The sequence below is a fragment of the Tiliqua scincoides genome, chromosome 5 (genome assembly GCF_035046505.1).
Source record: "Tiliqua scincoides isolate rTilSci1 chromosome 5, rTilSci1.hap2, whole genome shotgun sequence".
In the NCBI taxonomy this organism is placed as follows: domain Eukaryota; kingdom Metazoa; phylum Chordata; class Lepidosauria; order Squamata; family Scincidae; genus Tiliqua; species Tiliqua scincoides.
Genome location: NC_089825.1, coordinates 118,697,049 through 118,716,167, shown reverse-complemented (window position 1 = coordinate 118,716,167; position 19,119 = coordinate 118,697,049). Strand labels below are relative to the sequence as shown.

At 46.3% G+C, this 19,119-nt stretch overlaps 1 protein-coding gene across 4 annotated transcripts in view; it reads right to left on the bottom strand.

Annotated features, from left to right (window-relative positions):
• LOC136651636 (potassium voltage-gated channel subfamily C member 1-like) overlaps nt 1–19,119 on the bottom strand; it is a 54,088-nt gene extending 34,969 nt beyond the window's left edge. For 3 of the 4 annotated variants that reach the window (XM_066628216.1, XM_066628217.1, XM_066628219.1), the window contains exons 1-2: nt 18,520–19,119; nt 2,126–3,059 (exon numbers count right to left, since the gene is read on the bottom strand). In XM_066628216.1, the coding sequence (XP_066484313.1) occupies nt 2,126–3,059; nt 18,520–19,119 (1,534 nt within the window). Of the gene's footprint in view, nt 1–469; nt 475–2,125; nt 3,060–18,519 lie in introns of all 4 variants that reach the window. The other variant, XM_066628218.1, reaches the window with a different exon arrangement.

The window sequence follows — 19,119 nt, the reverse complement described above, 5'->3', positions numbered from 1 at the left end:
TCTCCAATGAGCCTCTGGCCCTCCAGAGACTTTCTGGAGCCCGCACTGGCCCAATGCAACTGCTCTCAGTATGAGGACAACTGTTCGACCTCTCATCTGAGCTGTGGGATAAGGGCTCCCTCTACTACTTTTTTTCTTCTTCTAATAATACAGGTATTTCTATACTGCCTTTCTGGGTCCTCAGATTTCTCCTTAGACTTTATTCAAGGCGGTTTACATAGGCAGGCAAATTAAATCCCCGTAGGGATTTTTACAATTTGAAAGAAGGTTTCTATCTTTCAAAAAGCCACAACATTCAGATGTTTCTTTCTTGATCTGGTCGCACATTCTGGCATCCATCCTCCCACGCTCTTGCTGTTTCATGTCTGTGATGCAGCAGTGGTAGTGAAGGAAAGGCTGGCCTTGCTTTGTTCAAGGGCTTTTATAAGCCTTGAGCTATTCCAAGACCTTCATTCATTCCTATAAGTACCCTCTCTAATATATTCATTTATGTAAATTTATTCAAATTTTAAATTGTAAATTAATTCTTTCTTTCTCGGCCCCTGACACAGTGTCAGAGAGATGATGTGGCCCTCCTGTCAAAATGTTTGGACACCCCTGCTCTAGACCAACAAGGAGAGATTAGGATTCTCATAGTTTGGAACTGGGCAGCTGGGTTGTGATTAAATGGACCAAGACTGGATCTGGCAGCCCTGGGCTTGTGTCCTGCCTCTTCAGCACATTTGTCTGGCCATAGGTAAGCCATGGGCTAGTTGCAATGGCTCAGTCTCACTTCCCTCCATGCAAAAATAAGAGAAACCTACCCCCACAAAGTCGTTGCGGAGGCAAAATGGAATAGAACTTGAACAAGGTGCTTCGCAATCTAAATTATCTGTATCAACAATAATCAGCAGCACTGGGTTTATAAGGGGATGGAGGTTTCACATCTGATAAGAGAACTGTGCAAGCAACCCTCAATCAAGAAACAGAAAAAGAATTTGTCAGGAAAATGCATCCCCCTTTTTTTTTTCCAGACTAAACTATTGCTTCCCTTGTTACTGACTGCATTTACCTATTTCTGCCCGGCCCACAGGTGTACACATTTGGTCCCTGTTGTGTATATGCAATGTTGGGAAGAAATGGTTAAACTGTAGAAGTGGCAGGAATTAGTTGGCTTTTGGATTATCTCAAGGGTTGAGTTTGATTAAAACAGCGGTTTTCAAATTGTTCTGGAGAATTATAGGGACAAAGAATTATTTCTCCCCCTCCCATAAATTCTTGAACTTGAGTTCATCCAATGAAATTCCAGTGGGAGGTGATTCAGGAGAGTCAAAGCAAATTAATTTAAAACCCAATCCTATGCATGTCTACTCAGAAGTAAGTCCCACTGTAGTCAATAGGGCTTATTTCCAGGTAAGTGTGGATAGGATTGCAGCTTTAGAGAGGATGCAGACCACCTCCTCAAATGGCTTTAAAATGGGAATGCAAAGAGTTGCGAAGAAGAGGGTTGTCAATGGCAATTAGTTATGATGGTTAATTAGAACATTCCTGTACAGAAACACTGTGCCACTGAATACCAGGTGCTGGGGGGGGGGGGCAAAGAATGGAGAAGGATTATTGTCTTCATGGTATGCTTGTGTATTTCCCAGATGAACCTGGTCAGATGGGGAAACTGGATGCTGGACTAACTGGACTCTTGGTCTGATCCAGCAAAATGATTCTTATGGACCTCTGGAGTTTGTAGGAGGCTTACAGGAGTTTCCTCAATGAGACGATCAGTAATGGCAGCCAACCTTTCTTGAATGGCAGGTTGTCCATTGCTGATCTTCCTCTGTCATGCACAGCCACAAAGGGTGTATAGGATGTGTTCTAGTATGCACTCTCCATTCACTTGGGAGGCAAAGTGAGGGCGAACAGACTTATCCAGCACTCCAGGATGAACTGAGCATGCACTAAAGATGATGCCCAAGAACCCTCGCCAATATGTACAGGCTTTGTGACAATCACCCAAAAGTTTTGCAGCAGAAAAGTCAATGTGGAAAGAGATCCCTGAAAGAATAAAGTTTGAAACCCACCATATTAGGAGGGTGTTGACCTGTGTAAGCTGTGTTCTTAATTATTTCTGCCCATGAGTATCTCCTCTTACCTGCTCTGTTGATCTCAATTATCTCCTCTTGAGCCAGGGGACATGAGTCGCCCTGGTTGCTGCGATGTGGAGACTGCATGTCTGGTTTGCAGTAGTTGGGTGAGCCAGGCTGGGGGGCTCGTGGGATGTGCTTGTTCTTTTTCTTTGGTAGTTTCTGCTTGGCCATGGCCAGAGAATAATACATGCCAAAGTTGTTGACAATGACTGGCACAGGCATGGCAATGGTCAACACACCGGCCAAGGCACACAGTGCTCCCACCAACATGCCTGACCAGGTCTCAGGGTACATGTCACCATAGCCCAAAGTCGTCATGGTCACCACCGCCCACCAGAACCCAATGGGGATGTTCTTGAAGACGGTATGCTTGCTGCCTGTGATGTCATCTGGGTCGGCCCCAATCCTTTCAGCATAGTAGATCATGGTGGCAAAGATCAAGACCCCCAGGGCCAAGAAGATGATGAGGAGCAAGAACTCATTGGTGCTGGCCCTCAGTGTATGACCTAGGACCCGCAGCCCTACGAAATGCCTGGTCAGCTTGAAGATCCTCAGGATCCGGACGAATCGTACGACTCTCAGGAAGCCCAACACATCCTTGGCAGCCTTGGATGAGAGGCCGCTGAGGCCCACCTCCAGGTAGAAGGGCAAAATGGCCACAAAGTCAATGATGTTGAGGGTGCTCTTGATGAACTCTATCTTGTCTGGGCAGAAGATGACACGCATGAGGAACTCAAAGGTGAACCAGATGACGCACATTCCTTCCACGTAGGTGAGAAAGGGCGCCGTCTCCATCTCTAAATCCACCTTTATGCTGCTCCCGTTCTCCGATGGTATAATCTCTGTCTTGTTGATGATGCGGTTGAAGGTTTCATGGGTCTCCAAGCAGAAGGTGGTGATGGAGATGAGGATGAAGAAGAGTGAGACAAATGCCACATACTGGAGAAGGGCAGAAGGAGGGTGTACGTGCAGAGAGAAACAGTGGGGGGAGGGGTGTGTGTAATAGGAAAGGATAAGAAAAAACGAAGTTAGTTCTAACCTGCACCTTTAAATAGTGGAGAGTCCACAGATAAAGAACAGCATCCCCTACAGGGGAAAACATGAACTGAGCTCAAACATCAATGCCCCTTTCCAGTCCCGAGGGCAAATATCCCATATTCCTTTTTCATTCCCCCCTCCCCAACTCAGTAAATTGAGGAGATATTTAGGCAAGCTGAGGCTGGATCTACAAATGCAAAAGAATCAGGTAGAAGACTCCTAAGGTGGGGAAAGATAACACATCAGGCCTCAAAGAATATACCATTTTATAATGCTCTCCTGTATTGAAGAAGAAAACCCTGCGCAGAGAAAAGGTGTCTCGCAGGGAGAGGCCCGGACCAAAACCTTTCCCCCTGATGTACTTGCTTTATTTTTGAAAGGAGATTTTTAAACACACACACGGCGGGGGGTGGGGTTGGGGTTTTAGAACACTTAAAAATGGTACCTTCTGCTGTGATGCAATCTGCTCTACCCTCATTTACTGTGCATGTAGACCACAGCTATGATAGCCAGAAGGGGGAAGTTTACATATCAGATCCGACCCAGCAATGATTCATTGTCTCTTTAGAGCCAGGCTTCTCAGGGTGTGAGATACTTGTAGGAAGCTGCCTTATACTGAGTCAGACTGTAAGTCCACCTAGCCCATTAGGGTTGTCATTGTTCTGACTGTTGGCAGCTCTCCAAGGTCTCCAGTGGAGATTTGCTACTGGTATTTGTTTTTAACTGGAAATGCCAAGGATTGAATCTGGGATGGGTTGACATGCAAAGAAGATGAACAGTCATGAACGCTCATGACTGTTCCTTAAGCACACAATGTATGCTGTTAGAGGGGGCTCAGTTGGGCTGTCTCTAGCTTTTGGGAGACCCTTGGGCAATTTGGCACAGGTGGCCACTTAATGGTCCTGGTCCTGAGTGGGGGGGGGGGAGGGAAGTGAAAACACAGTCTGCATGGACAAAAGAAAGCAGGGGATGTAGGGAGTCCCTCAGAATCCTTTGTGCTATTTCAGAGGACATGGGCAGGCTGGAGATACTGAGAACCAAGATGGTGGCATTATCTCTTAGTCAATTGCCCTTTAATGGGCTTAGGCCCCAGAAGCTGCCTGGCCTCACTGGATCTCCAGCACTAGCCATGATCTAACCTGTGCGCAGTCAGGCACAGACAGATAAACAAATCCCAACTCTATATGGCAAGCCACATTCCATACATCACAAGGCACATTTTGCACATTTCACTGAGGTCTAGTTTACTCATGCAGCAGTACAAGGTGGGAAGTGAGAACAAGGTGGAAGAATCCTGATGATGGTGAAATGGGCTGTACTAATTGAGAAAGCAGCTGTGGAATGTGGTTTGTGAAGCTTCCTCCATGGAAAACTCTCTGAAAGTAGAAAAGCAGCTCAACAGGGAGCAGGCGGAGTTAAAAAAAATTTTTTTAATTGCAAGGAAGTCTTACAAATTTTTATTGCAAGGAAGTTTTATTGCAAGGAAGTATCGTAAGGAAGAGGAGGCATCCAAAATGGCATCTTTCCACTGCAGCCCAAAGGGATGCAGTCTGTTCTACCACCTCAGAACCGTACTGCGGGTGCAGGCCAGAACTGAGGCCTTCTGCTAGGAATGGCAAAGTTTTGCCCCTCTCTAAGGAATTTCACTGGGGAATCTTGACAGAACCCACAGTCTGAGTCATGTCACTTGTGACAATTCCCCAGCAGCACTCATCTTTCTGGACACTCTATTCTTACTCACAGTTAATTCACTTTATTTACAAGTATACAAATCAAGGGCCCATCCCATCCCACAGTATCCAGGTGCACCAATGGAATACATGCTACGTGCTGTGGGCTGGTGGGGAGCCAGACAGTCCAGGATAGGTAAGTAAAGTACTTTTTTAAATTTACCTTCCTGTAGGCAGCCTGGTCCCCAATGAATCTCCTCAGACCACCAGCTTTTTGATGATGCACTTCCAAAGAGACTCCTGAGAGAAGATCTAGGCCAGGAAAGGGGGATAGGATCTCAGTATGTGTGGCTGATACCAAGATCCTTCCCCTCCTACCCACAACCTGCTCCCTGCCCTGATCCCCCCCCCCCCACTGCCAACTTACTGGCAGCAGTGGAGGATGGCAGAGGTTCTCTGGGTGCTGTTGCCCATGTGCAACCTCCAAGCATTTGGGCTGGCAGCCACAGCCTGCCAAATGCCAGAGTGGCTTTTGCACCATTGGCCACCACTGTAAGCCCAGCACAGGATTAGCCATCAACATGGTGGTTGAAGTGTTGGATTTAATTTTGGGGAGTCCTGCGATCAAATCTCTGCTTAGCCATGCAACCCAATGGGCAGCTTTGGGTACATCACTGTCTCTCAACCTACCTTACCTTGCAGGACTTTTGTGCAGATAAACGGGGAAGAACCCCCTGTATGTTGTTTTGAACTTCTTGAAGAAAGGATCAGATAATAGTATGATGAAACAAATATTCAGTATTGCACCAGGTAAGCATTGGAAGTGATAACGGAGATCAATAATAATTCAATATTCTGAATTTTAAGAAAGCAGGTTTCTAGGCCTGAAGACTGTAACATTACTAATACATGTTGTGGGATTTGTTTATTCATGGAAATTCGTTTACGTGGAATAAGATTTGGTTTACCTTGGTGCCCATTTATTTGTATTTTTAAGTGGAGGATATGTATAGGCCTGTTATAGTTCACCCATAAGGAATTTCCCTTGAGCTTCACCACAGCCCTGAAAGAGGTAGACTGTTTTTATTACATACAGTTTTATATACAGTATTAACAATTATAGGTGAGAAAAGAGGGGGTGAAAAAAAAGTAACCACCCTGGCAAAACCATCCCACCAGTTTGGAACGGAGCTGGGCCTTGAATACATCATTTTCTTGCCAATTTGTGCATGAAAACTTTGAGTGAAAAAGTCTCTTCCCTTCCCTTCCGGCCATTTTCCACTGGTGACTTTTTTCAGCAGTCGTAGCATCCTAATCCTATCCGACTTTCCGGTACCAGTGCAGCTTCAATGCAGCCCCGAGGTAAGGGAGCAAATGTTCCCATACCTTGAAGAGGCCTCTGTGCCCGTCTCCTCACTACAAGACACAGCGTATACGCCATTGACATGGCTGCACTGCCAGTGAACAATTGGATAGGATTGGGCCCTCAGTCATTACTAACTTTTTTTGGAAACTGTCCATATACACAGTTGCTACAAAATGCTTTATAATTTTACATACAGGCTCACAACTCTGCTCAAAGCAGGTTTCCTCTATACGTGTACAGCCCCCCCCCTTAATTGTGCAGCCATGCATCCCCATACATACCTAGATGTACTTTTTAAAACTCAGTTTCACATACTTTGGCTTGATGCAGACAACATTACCATGCACACACATACGCGTCTACCTGCATACTTGCACCCAATGTTGCACATCCACCTAAGCCCCTACATCAATGGTACTCGGAAAGCTGTGTGCTTACATATAAGTACACGCATGTACAGCCACGCATACAATACTTTGGTCAGCATTATCTCACCCATGCAGTCCAACAGTGTTCAAAATGCTCATCCAACTGATACCTGCAAAACTGTACAGTTACAGAGGCCCTGAGAGCACACAGCCCCTAGTATGAGTGTATGCACTAAATATGCTGGGAGTGTGCATGTCACAAACTGGCACTTTGCCTCCTGCATCATCAGCACTCTGATCCCTCAGCAAACCTCAGAAATTAGGCTTTCTGAGACAAGTGCATCCTCTAAACTGCAGTGGTAGTCCAGCTTCTGTCACCCAACACTCAGCCTGAATGGGGTCAGGTGACCCCATAAGTCAGTGACAATGCATGAAGCCCAATACAAACCCATGTCTCCAGGCCAACTCTTCAGTGTGTGTAGCTTGCCTCACCCATCCTTAACCACATCTCCTGCTGCCTCTGACCCTCTGCTCTTGTCTGCTCCCTAACCCATTCCATCTGTGACCACACCTTCTGCTTATGACCTTCTGTTCTATTCTTGCCTGTACCAGAACCACATTCCCAAGCTGCAGTCTTGTCTTGGAGGTTGATCAAGGCCTGACAGCACACTGCATAACTCAGGCCTTCCTTCCACTGCACTCCAACACTGCTCTGAATACACAAAGTCACAGAGCAGCAGTCTGCATACACACATCTCTGCAGTTGTGCATACCCACTTTTCACAGATGTACACATACAGGAGCACTGTACATATAACATCCACATTTGTACCCCCTACTCACACACCATCCAGAACCTTTAGAGTGCAGACAATCTTCTTGTTTAATGGACTTAAGGCTACTCTTTTAAAAAGATTTAGAGCCCAGTCCTATGCATACCTACTCAGAATTGCATCCTATGATGATCTATGGGTCTTACTCCCAGGTAAGTGTGAATAGGATTGCAGCCCAGGGGCCCAATCCTATCCAACTTTTGAGGGCCCATACAGCTGAAATGCAGCCTTGAGGAAAGGGAACAAATGCTCCCTAACTTGAAGGAGGCCTCCAATGATTGCTTCCCCACTGAAGGATGTAGCGCATGCCCCCTTGGCATAGCTGCACCAGCACTGGAAAATTGGATAGAATTTGGCCCTAAGTTGGGTAAGATTGGGCCCTTAAGCAGACTTAATAAAAACCCTGTACATGTATAAATTCAACACAATACACAGCCCCCCCCTGCACACACACCACATATAATTTCTGATGGTATACAGAAATACATTTTTCTGCATACAAACTTCTATACTATACTAAAAAATAAAATTATATGCACATACATACACATGCACACATACACATTCAATACAATTCAATATACAATACAAAGATCATCATGGAAAGGGTGAATTTGTACACTTGCACATCTCTTGATAAATGCAACAAAGCACTGCTCTGTATGTGTGCACCCCAAGGATGCATCTTCTATGCATGCAGCTAACATGACTTTTCCAGGCAACCCTTCTTGGATGCCTATGTATACACACACACAACTATATGTGGATGCATGTGCAGGCATGTTGAGTACATTAAATACAGACATATATAACCCCCAGTGCGTCATGCACATGTTGGATTGTGCATGTTCCAACACAGAGATAACACAGCCCTGTGCAATGCGGGTATAAACTTCCTTGCTCACATGAATGTACACACAGTCACATATGCCACATCAAGACATATACAGAACCTATGTGCTCTCTCTCTCTCTCTCTCTCTCACACACACACACACACACACACACACACTCCATCCTCCGGCTCCTGCTGCAGGGCAACCTTGCTCCTTTCTCATCCACTCATTGGATCTCTGCACTGCATATAATTCCCGTCCGGTCAGCACTTTCTGCACACAAACCCTAGAATCTCTTTTGCAGCGCAGTGCGGTGCCCAGGAAGTGGAGGGGGGGAGAGAAGGAGGAGGAAAAGAAGGAAGGGGCAAGCCAAGAGATCTACAGAATACGGGACAATGCACAGGAGGAAGGAGGACTGAAGAGAGAGAGAAGTAATGATTGGATAAGGGAACAAAAAGTATGGGGAATAAATAGAATTGGTGTTCTGAAGTACCCCCCTGTTCCTCTATGTGGAAGGTCTTTTGAGGTCCTAACAGAGGACACTGCCTAGAGACTATCAAGAATTTGTAACCCATTCTCAAAACATTAAGATGGCCCTCATGTAATATTCTCAGCTATTGTGGCTATTGGGAAGCAGGTGGTGACGACTTCACTCCCCCCCCCACACACACACATTTTACGTGCATTTTTCCTCAACTAATGAGGAAGAGGCTATATGGGTCCTCCTTCCAGCAGCTCTGGGAGTCCCAAATCATTTTGGTAGAAATAATGAATTATGCCACCTGGGAAAGATGGTTGTGTGTGTGTGTGTGTGTTGACAGGAAGGGGAGGAAACATGCGAGAGAGAGGGAGAATTATTTTGATATCTGATTCTGAAAAAGGATTGGGGTGGTAGAGTCTGGTGCAAGGTCAAATACAAAATGGATGGAAAAACCAGACAGAGAAGACTATATCTGCTCCCTTCCTTGACTTCCAGAACCTCTCTTTTTTCCAGAAGACCCTCAAATCTTAGCTCTGTAGCTTTCCCTAATATATTAGGTCTTACATCCTTACTCTAAGAATCAGAATCCTGGCCTCTTGTTCCCACCAACACTGCAGCCAGCTTGCTGGATTCAAACCCCCCCCCCCCCCACTGCAGAATCCAGTGGCCCTTTGGTCAGACCACAAGCACTCAATTTTGCTTGAAATGGACAAGGAAGCATATTGTAGTAGCAGATGGGGAATCTAGTGGGGGTGAGAAGAAAAGGAAAAGATAGGGCATGGGTGTTTGCTTATGTTTTGGCTGTGGGCATAAGTTCAAGAAAGACAAAAAGGAGGACACATTCATCTGGTTCCTGGAAGAGTCCAGGCTTGGCTGCCATCAGTTCCCTGAGACGACCTTGGCTCTTTCCCTCTGTTGTTCCATTCTACAAATTGGACAGCTGGTGGGGGCACATCTGAGCACAGATTCAGGAAATGTTACCAACGTGTTCCTTGGCCATTACATGAGGTAACGATAGGCATCTCCTCCCTTAGATAACCCTCACTGGGCATTCCATTTCTTACCAAGGAACAAGCTAGAGAATATGTCAATTGTGTGGATAAGGCTACAGTGCTTGATTTTTCTAAAGTAAACCACATGTGGGAAGCCTAATCCATTGGGACTAGGGAAGACTTGGGAAGATTGGGACTACCACTGGTATCCTACAGAGGAATTTTTTTTTTGACAGGACTTCTGGGTCCCCAGGTGAATGAAAGGGTTAATAGGCTAGAGCAGGGTTTTTGGGGGGAATGAGGAGGGAGAGAAGAACAAGATTTGTGGGTGTTCTGAGAGAAGAATGAGATCTATTAGATTAAAGCTGGGGTTGATAAGGATCCAGAACTCCTGAAGTTGCTAAGGATACTTCAACACAAGAAGTTGGGATCCCTGGGACTTCTGGGAACAGAAAGAACACTTGGCGGAATTGTTTTGCCCCTTGAAACTGGGCAAGTGTGTACAGGGCTTTCAGAGACAGGAGCTTCAAGTAAGTCCCAAAGAGATACCATTCCCCCCCCCCTTTCACCTCCAAGCCCCTCTTTAGGAATTAGGAAACTTGGGTTAAGGGTTAATATGGGATGGTGAAAGCTATATGAGGAGAGCGTTAAGGCTCTGGTTTAAGAGCAGTGATGACCTTGGAGGCGGCAATAGAAGGTTAGTTCCATTTTCAGTGAAATGTTTGAATGTAGGGGAGAGACACAACAGGCAGGCAAACATAATGGGAGGGAGTCACTGAAAAGATAAACTTCAAACAGTAGTGCATAGATTCGGCGCTGTGGGACGGGGATAGGCTACAGTGCTCCTCTCACATGTTGTGTCTCTTGTTTTGGAGGAGACTACTCCAGAATAATGGAAGATGGGGGGGACCAAAGAAGGGGTGAGCAGAATATCTAGGTTTTGGTAAAGAGCAAGGCATTACCTGACTAGGTTTTAAAGCCTGGAAATAGAGAACAAGACAGAATTGGGAGACCAGATGAATTTCAAGAAATGAGAGAAACTGGCTGGGTGGGGGTTAGCAGGTTCTTTTTAAACTAAAAAGACAGGGGAAGGGGATATATAGATGGAGAAAGGACTTACGTAGGAGATTAAATTCAAAATGGCTACGTTGAAAGTGGGAGGAAGAGAGGGGATAGTTGAGTTTAATTTCAGACCAGGGGTAGAAGCTAGCAGCTTAATGTCAGGGGAGGCAAGAAAATTGGAACAGGGGATGAAGAGTGTTGGACAGAGATGAGACAGACTAATTTCAAACCTATTTCAATTTCAAATAGGAGGTGAGCACAGGTGTTAGTGGGAAAACAGAAATCACAGTCTTGTTAATGACACTGGTTATGAAAATGAAATGACATCATTTTCATGACTGAAAATGGCACTAACAACATCTCCCCTTCCTCTGCTCCTGCACTTTACCTCTTGAGCCCCTTCAAAAAGTTTTCTGCATTGACTTCCTACCGCCTTGGCACCAAAGGTACTGGAGAAGCAGGGGAAGACTGACTGTAAACACAGCCCTCTTTTTGTCATTTTCTTCCCCTGTTTAGGAAGGCCGCCATCGCATTTAGATTAACTTCCATTCCCTACCTTCACCGCACAATTGCAAAATCGGTATCACCTCTCTCTTCTTTAATTGTTAGGCATTAATGTAAAGACAGTCATATAACCATAACACCCTTCCCCCCCCCCAAACACGCACTCCCCAATGTCAGCCCTCAAAAAATTAATTCTCCAAGGTTGCAGTGAGCAGGTTCCAATATTTTCCCTTTCATTATAATAATGGTTAAGCTGAACACTGCATATGTCACCCCCCCCCCCATCACGACTTGACACCCTGCGCTAATCCATTAATATTCTCTCTGGTTCTCTTCCTTTTTTATACAAAGTATCATGAAATAACCTCTACCAGCAATGCTCAGAAGCAGGAAGAAAGCTTTCTTTCTGCTTGTGTGCGTATGTGCTCTGCTGCTATAGCTAGATGCAACACCGCAGTTCAGTACCATGGAGAGTGACAGAAAGTAAAGAGGGGGGGGATTAAACCGCAATAGCCCAATTTTAGCACCTGGGAAGAGAGGTTATTTCTAAAACAGTGAAGTGGGGGTGGAACTTTGCTTAGGCTGAAGATCTATGGGAAAGGGTTACTGGGGAACCAGGACACCAGAGTCCTTTAGGAAAGAAGTTGGAGGAAGGCTATGTAATGGAATTGCTGCTGGGGAGGCGGAGGTCCAAAATTTGTGGGATGTTTATGAAGGGCATATGTGGAGGTCAGTATGGGGGGGGGGAGGTTGAATGGGGAGCCAAAACTTCTGAGCTGCCTGGTTTGGAAGCGATATGAGTCTAAAGTGATAAAAAATGGGGAATGGGGGGGGGGAAGGCTCCTGAGTTCTCTAGGAAGACCAGGAAGAGCGAAATGGGATGCAACATGAGACCCTTGGATTATGAACCTTCTGGTAAAGATGTGGAAGATCTGGGACTGCAGGGAGGGATAAAATGAGGCTAGGACTTCTGGGTCATGGAAGGGAGCTAGCCAGTGGAGAAGGCAGCATGCTGGAGTGATGCACTGTGGTTGAATGTTGCCTCTCCAACCTTACTGAAATCTGAAAGTATGTCTTCTGTGGATCAAGTGATCTAGAACAAAAATTGCACGCCAGGACTCAATTTGGGGAGCATGGAGTTGGGAAGGGGGGTTATCTAATGAACCAAAAACTCCTGAGTCTTTTAAGGATCCAGGGAGACGAAGTGAAGAATGACAATGATGACTCCTGAATTCTCTTGAAAGGAATGCAATGCAACATGGTGGGGGGGGGAGTCCTGATTTGGGCCTCCTAACTTAAAACGGGAGTGCGCTATATTAAGCAAAGCAGGGGAGAGATTTGAAACCAGGGCTGTGGAATTTTCTTTGAAGGATGTTGGATTTAAGGGTTTAAAGGAGTGAGAGCTGACACTGGGTTCCTTAGGAAGGGAGCTAATCTAGAGGTTTAGGAAAGTGATGCAGGGCAGAGCGTTTGACTCTGTAGGAGAGGAGTAGGGGCTGGTAAATTGCAACATGGGCTACTGAATGCCAGAATCCATGGGGTCTCTAGAGGGAGCCTGTTTAATACCAAAGAAAGGCTCAAGTCCCAAGATTCCTGAGTTTCACAATGCAATACATAAGAATGGAATGGCCACACTTTGTAGTTGCCAGATCAGGAACCTGTTTCCTTTCAGCAGTCATTATTCACAAAAGTAATTAAAAGCCTTTTTAAAAAGTCATCTTTCATCCCTCCTCTCCTCTGAATTCCTTAAGATACTAAACCAGAATATCTGTGCTGGTTTGTTAATCATGGGGGGGGGGGGGGAAATGAAGGCTCAAAAATTAAGAGAAGGAGGCAATGAGGATCTTCAACAAAGAAACATGTGAACACTTGTGCAGACTTCGCTAAAAATAAATGCAGTCTGTTGCAGGATGTTGGGTGCTGTCTCTTTAGCACCTCCTATTGGCCACAAAGACTTTGCTTCTTTGTCTTTCAATGTCAAGAATAAATGGGATGATGCGTTTATTGCGGGCGAGGATGGGACAGGAAGGCAGAGGTGAACTTGGTTAAAAATAAATTCCCTTAGCTCAGAGGCTGGTACTGGGCTTTCACTCTGCTTGGTGGACACAAATACTTTGGACGCATCAACTTCTTTTGGTCCAAGATTCAACTTTATGGCTGAATAAACAGAAGGGGTGTATTGGATTTTAGTCAGATCTTGCCCTAAGAGTCTGGTGGAAAGAAAAGCTATCCATTTTATATTATGCTGAAGTTGATACCTGGTTCCTAAGTGCCTTTTTTGTATTTAAAAGTGCATATGCACCTGGATGAGGATCCGGGCTGCAAAAAGGTCAGTTGTGAAGATTTTCTGTCTTTCTCCTTTATTATACAGGTTGCCTGATGCACTGTGTGACCCCATTTATTCATGATAGCTCTCTGCTTATTGATAACATATCTGCCCTGGCTAACTTGTCTGTCTGTCTGTATATGCATGTATATACAGAAAACAAAATATATAACCTAAAACTGTGTGTATGCATGGAAATATGATGACGTTGAAGGATCAATAAATAGAAAGAACACGAATTTGACACTGTTATTTTCTAATCACATACATCATCATGTATGAACTGTATTATAGGAGTTTGTGATGCTATGGGTTCTGCCCATGTCCTGATAATGAAATACACTTTCATTCCATACTTTGCCCATGACAAAGCACCCATTATTAGTGGAGGAGAATATATAAGGCATAGAGTAGCTTGCACATATTTCTACTTTCACACATGTACACTTATCTGTGCTCTGCCTCTGAACTATGAATTTATGCACTCATAAACAGAAATAGATACTAAGGCCCAAATTCTAACCAACTTTCCAGCACTGGCATAGCTGCACCAAGGGGACGTGTGCTGCATCCTGCAGTTGAGCGGCACTCAGGAGGCCTCCTCAAAGTAAGGGAATATTTGTTCCCTTACCTAGGAGCTGCATTGACCTTATGTCAGTGCTGGAAAGTGGGTTAGGATTGTGCCCGTAGGCTACAATCCTATCTACACTTACTTGGGAGTAAGCCCCATTGACTTATAATTAAAGCTTACTTCTGAGTAGACATGCATAGGATTAACATGGGCTCTTAAACTGCAAACAAAGCATGCTTACTGGGGCGCAAGTCCCTCTGAACTGAATGATATTTACTTCTGATCAAACATGGTTAGGTTGACATTGGACAAATTTTCCATTTAATTTAATAATGTAATATTAATTCACACTGAAAGGATGAGAGGGAGGACTACATATACATGTTAATTTAAGTAACTGTTACTGTATTTGGAATAGGGATACATATAGACAACTTTTTCCTTGTCTATAGGGACATGAGGCACTTCCAGAATCAACATTCAGACATTCTTCAGACTAAGAGATTGAAAAACAGCAACTTATAGAGAAGGATAGTATCATGAAAGATCTAAGGATATGAGAGGGGGGGAAGGGAGAGTGAGCAGAGTTGGTGTGCGTGGTATATGAGTGCTTGCATGTCTGTATGTGCGGCCTATAAGTTCTGTCTACATACATACTTTACCTTCCTTCAATACACAAGGGCTTAGATGCAGCTATCAAAAATGCTTGGATACTGACTTTGTGGCCCTGGCTCTCCTATGCCTTGATATAAAATATGCATGGTTGGTGTGTGCAGAGTGAATGGAAACGAAGCAAATGTGTCTTTGCGAATGGCAAAGGCAGTTCATGAAAGAGCGCATGCATTTGGGTCCATCCATCATTTCCCTGAACTATCCATCTATCCGATTCTCTACCTATTCACTCCCACCCCCATATTTTTTTCTTCTGTTTTTTACATGGGAAGTGAATGGTGGATGTGGGCCAAACAATTTCTTTGCAGTCTTTCTCATATGCTGTCCATGCAGGTGATTCAAACATTATTGGGGGGGAGGGGGGTTACATCTCTGCTCTCCCTCTCCAGTCTTCCATACCTATTTGCATCCCTCTCATACACACATACAGAAAGAGGGAGTAGGGAGGGAGAGAAGTCTACCACAGTTATAGGGCAAATCTTATTTAATGCGGGGGGGGGGAGTTGCTTGTACCCGGCGGTGGTGATTTCATTATCTGCTAATCTGCTTTCACATTCATGGAATCCCTGACAATGTCCCTTCAGATGCAGCATTGCTTCATATACCCACTTTGCTCCTACCCCCCCCCCCCACGCTCCTGTTCTCTCCTCCCCCCCTTCCTGATGTAACTTTTCTTGGCAGCATTCCGAATTATGTGGGGGAGGAAGGGGGCATCATAGTGGTGGTAGATGGCAGATAAAGGGACCTGACCTGCCTTGCACTCTGGAGACCAGCTGCCTGGGGCAAGCAGAATGGGGGGGGGATGTACAGATTGCAGAATGCCTGCTTTGCACTGCAAACTCTGGGGCTTCCACACTGCACTGCGGTGCCCCCTTCCCCCTTCTCAACTTGCTGCTTCTGCAGTTCTACAGACAGCAAAGCACTAATATTGCCCTAGAAGTTATACTAAAGGGGGGAAAGGGGAGGAGAGAGAGACAGCAAGCAAGCAAGCAGAACCCTTTCCTTTCTCTCCTTGTTGGCTGCTTTACAAGAAGTGTGGCAGTTCTGAACTGTTTTACCGAGGGAAGGGTTTTAGCTGCAATGACTAAAAGGAGGGGGGTGCAGTCAGAGGAGCAGTGTGTAGTCAGTGCAGTGAGGGATGGGGTTCTGGGCTGCAGTGTTTGGGGCTGTGGGATGGCTGTGAGCAGTATTAACAGGTCAGGAACAGCAAGACGGGGAGAGGGGAAAACTGGGTGGTGTTTTTTTCCCCCAGAAGCTGCATTGTTGAGAAGAGGGGAGCAAAATCTGAATACACAGAGTGAGTCTGGATTTAATGAGGATAGAAGGAGAAAGGATCCCTGGATTTGGCAGTGGAACAAGTGTGTGGGAAGGAGTCTTAAACTGCAGTGGGACAGGAGGGGTCTAGAATGTAGGGAGGGCACAAGTAAGGGAGAAGAAAGAAGGCAGGTGATCTTACTTTTTGGGACAGTGAGAAAAGGACTCAAAGGGTGTTGGCAGCACCCCCTGCTGGTGTTCCAGGCATTCTCCCTGATACCGCTAGATCTCGCATGCGTGTTGGGATCCTCCTGCTGCTACATGCTCCTGCTGTACACCCATTCGCACACTTGTGTCCCACGCTACTCAACTCTTGTACTCAACTTTTTGTCACCACCCCCCTGCTTTCTGCTGGTAATAGCAGCTCAGAGACTGGTTCCTTGTGTGGCCCTCCCCCTCCCCAGCACCCTCTGGGTGCTTCTCACTGCTTCTTTTCCTACATCTCACCTTCTCACATTTGGCCCCTTGCTTGCTTCCCCCTCCAGCCAAATAACTACTTCCTTCTATCATGCTCAATCATCCACTGCTTCTTTTGCACAGTATTTTTCTGTGGCGCAAATCACATTGCACCACTGCACCTGCTCCATGCACCTCTCTGTGCACATTTGCATGTTCCTTGCATGCACATTTGCAGCATTTGTGTTTCTACAGACTTGCATGGAGGGATGTTACAGTCTCCCCTTCACCTGCATATCTCTTTGTTCTATCTTACTATGACTTATTCTTTGCAAAATACTTCTAATGCACTTTGCATATTGCTTACATGGTCATCCTCTTGGGCATCTTTGGTGCCCTCAGTCTTGAAACACATATTATTATTATTATTATTATTATTATTATTAACAGTATTTATATACCGCTTTTCAACTAAAAGTTCACAAAGCGGTTTACAGAGAAAAATCAAATAACTAAATGGCTCAAAACACATTCCCTCAATAGCACCTCCATTCCCCACACTTGCCCCCTGGCAACCTTGCTTTTTTGAATTGCATCTTCTACATTCCCTCCCCACTGTTCACACATTCATCTTTGCCTATGCGACCAGGCACTGCATATGAACCTTTGTGCAACAATCCCTGTGTGCTAGTCTGTGTATTGTCACTATCCAGTTAGCTTTTCACATAGAAAGGCTTTGCACATCATCAAGGCACTCTCATCTTTACCCCCCCTTTTTCTTTTTTAATGCATGACCTCTTTCCCCATTTGCATCCTTTTCCCTAAGGGTGCCATTTCAGGATTCAAGTGGGGGCAAGGATGTTTCAGTGGGGAGGGAGGCAGGATTCACCGTAAGGCTGAAAGGCCTGCTTTTGCCTACAATCAAGCTCCAACTGCTGGCAAAAAAAGTTTGTTTTAAGAGCATTTTCTAGTAGCTATTTTTTAATACATAACTACAAATTGCAAGAAGAGCTGCAGCTTAGTGGAAGTGAAAGGATTTCTAAGCACAAGGTCCCAGACTCATCTCTGAGAGCAGGACTGGGAAAGAGCTACTGCCAGAGACCTTGGAGAGCTCCAACTAGCCAGTCCTAAACTGGATCTATCCCTGGTCAGTTTGCAGCAGCTTCTGATTGTCATAAAAGGGATCTAGGCATCCTTACTTCCCTGCAGAAATAAAGCCTTAGGGGTATGTAAATTCTTCCCTGTTACACTTGCCTTTCCACCTCAATCAAAATTTAAACTGTAAGCTCCTAGGGGCAGGGGCCTTTTACTTGTGAAATGTCAAGAGCCTTGATGGGTGTAACAGGCACGATGATGGCAGTGGAACATAATAAATTGATAATCAGATTAATCCTAGACAGAATGATAGGGCTGCTGGAAGAGCACTCTTCCCCGCATGTTGACTCAGAAGCAAGCCCCGCTCAACTCCAGGGTTGCACTCTCTGGTAAGTGAGTACAGGCTGAACAAGTGAATTCCCCTAAGCCTGCCTGTGCCACAGTACTGGTCATATCAACACATGAGCAGTCATGGTGCTAGTCCTCCCTGCTCAGAGTAATTAACCCATTTCTGCCCAGCCCACAGATGTACACATTTGGTCCTGTTGGGTATATGCAAACGTTGGGCAGAATCTTGGGTGTCCCTGAGGAGTCATCCTCTGTGCTGGCATAAAAGGAGCTGTCCCTAGAGGTCTTTCTTGCACCCGCCTGCCTGTGTCCTCCCCTCTAGTTCTTATCCACCGCCTGGGTGTACTGGGTCCTGTGGGTCCTTATTCACTCCCACCTGGGGGTCCTGGAGCCTGGAGGTCCTTGTCCACCCCTTGCCTGGGGGTCCTTATCTACCCCACCTGGAGGTGCTGGGGATCCTTACCCACCTGCCACTGGGGGTCCTTGCCCACCCCCCGCCCGGGGGTCCCGGGCCCCCGCCCCACTCACCCGGGCCATCTTGGAGGAGTAGGGGTCCTCGAAGAGCGCCCAGATCTTGGGCTGCCAGCAGGCCCACCAGCCCAGCTTGCGGCCGTCCTCCTGCAGGCAGAGGCGCTTGAGGTCGCCGTTGTCCTCATCGTCCTGGCTGTCGGGGGTCTCGAAGCTGTCGAGCGCCTCCTCGGCGTCGCGGTGCTGCCGGTAGTTCATCCAGCAGCAGGCCTCCACGTCGGTCTCGTCGATGCCCCAGAAGGCGAGCTCCTCCTCGAAGAGCGGCCCGCAGACGTCGGCGGGGCAGTGCAGCTTGCCCGTGCGGTAGTAGTTGAGCACGTAGGCGAAGACCTGCGGGTGCCTGTCGAAGAAGAACTCGTCCGCCTTGGCGTCGTAGTCGAAGTTGCTGCAGGCGTCGGGCTCGGTGAGCCAGGACAGCCGCGTGCCGGGCAGCGTCTTGAGGGTGCTGCGGTACGTCTCATGCCGGATGCCCCCCACGTTGATCACTATCTTGTCGGCGTCCTCGTTCCTGCCCATCTCCCCTTTCAAACATGACTTGGACGGCGGCTTGTTCCCAGACTTGCGCCCGCGGAAGGAGGACACGCACACTGAGCTCAGCAT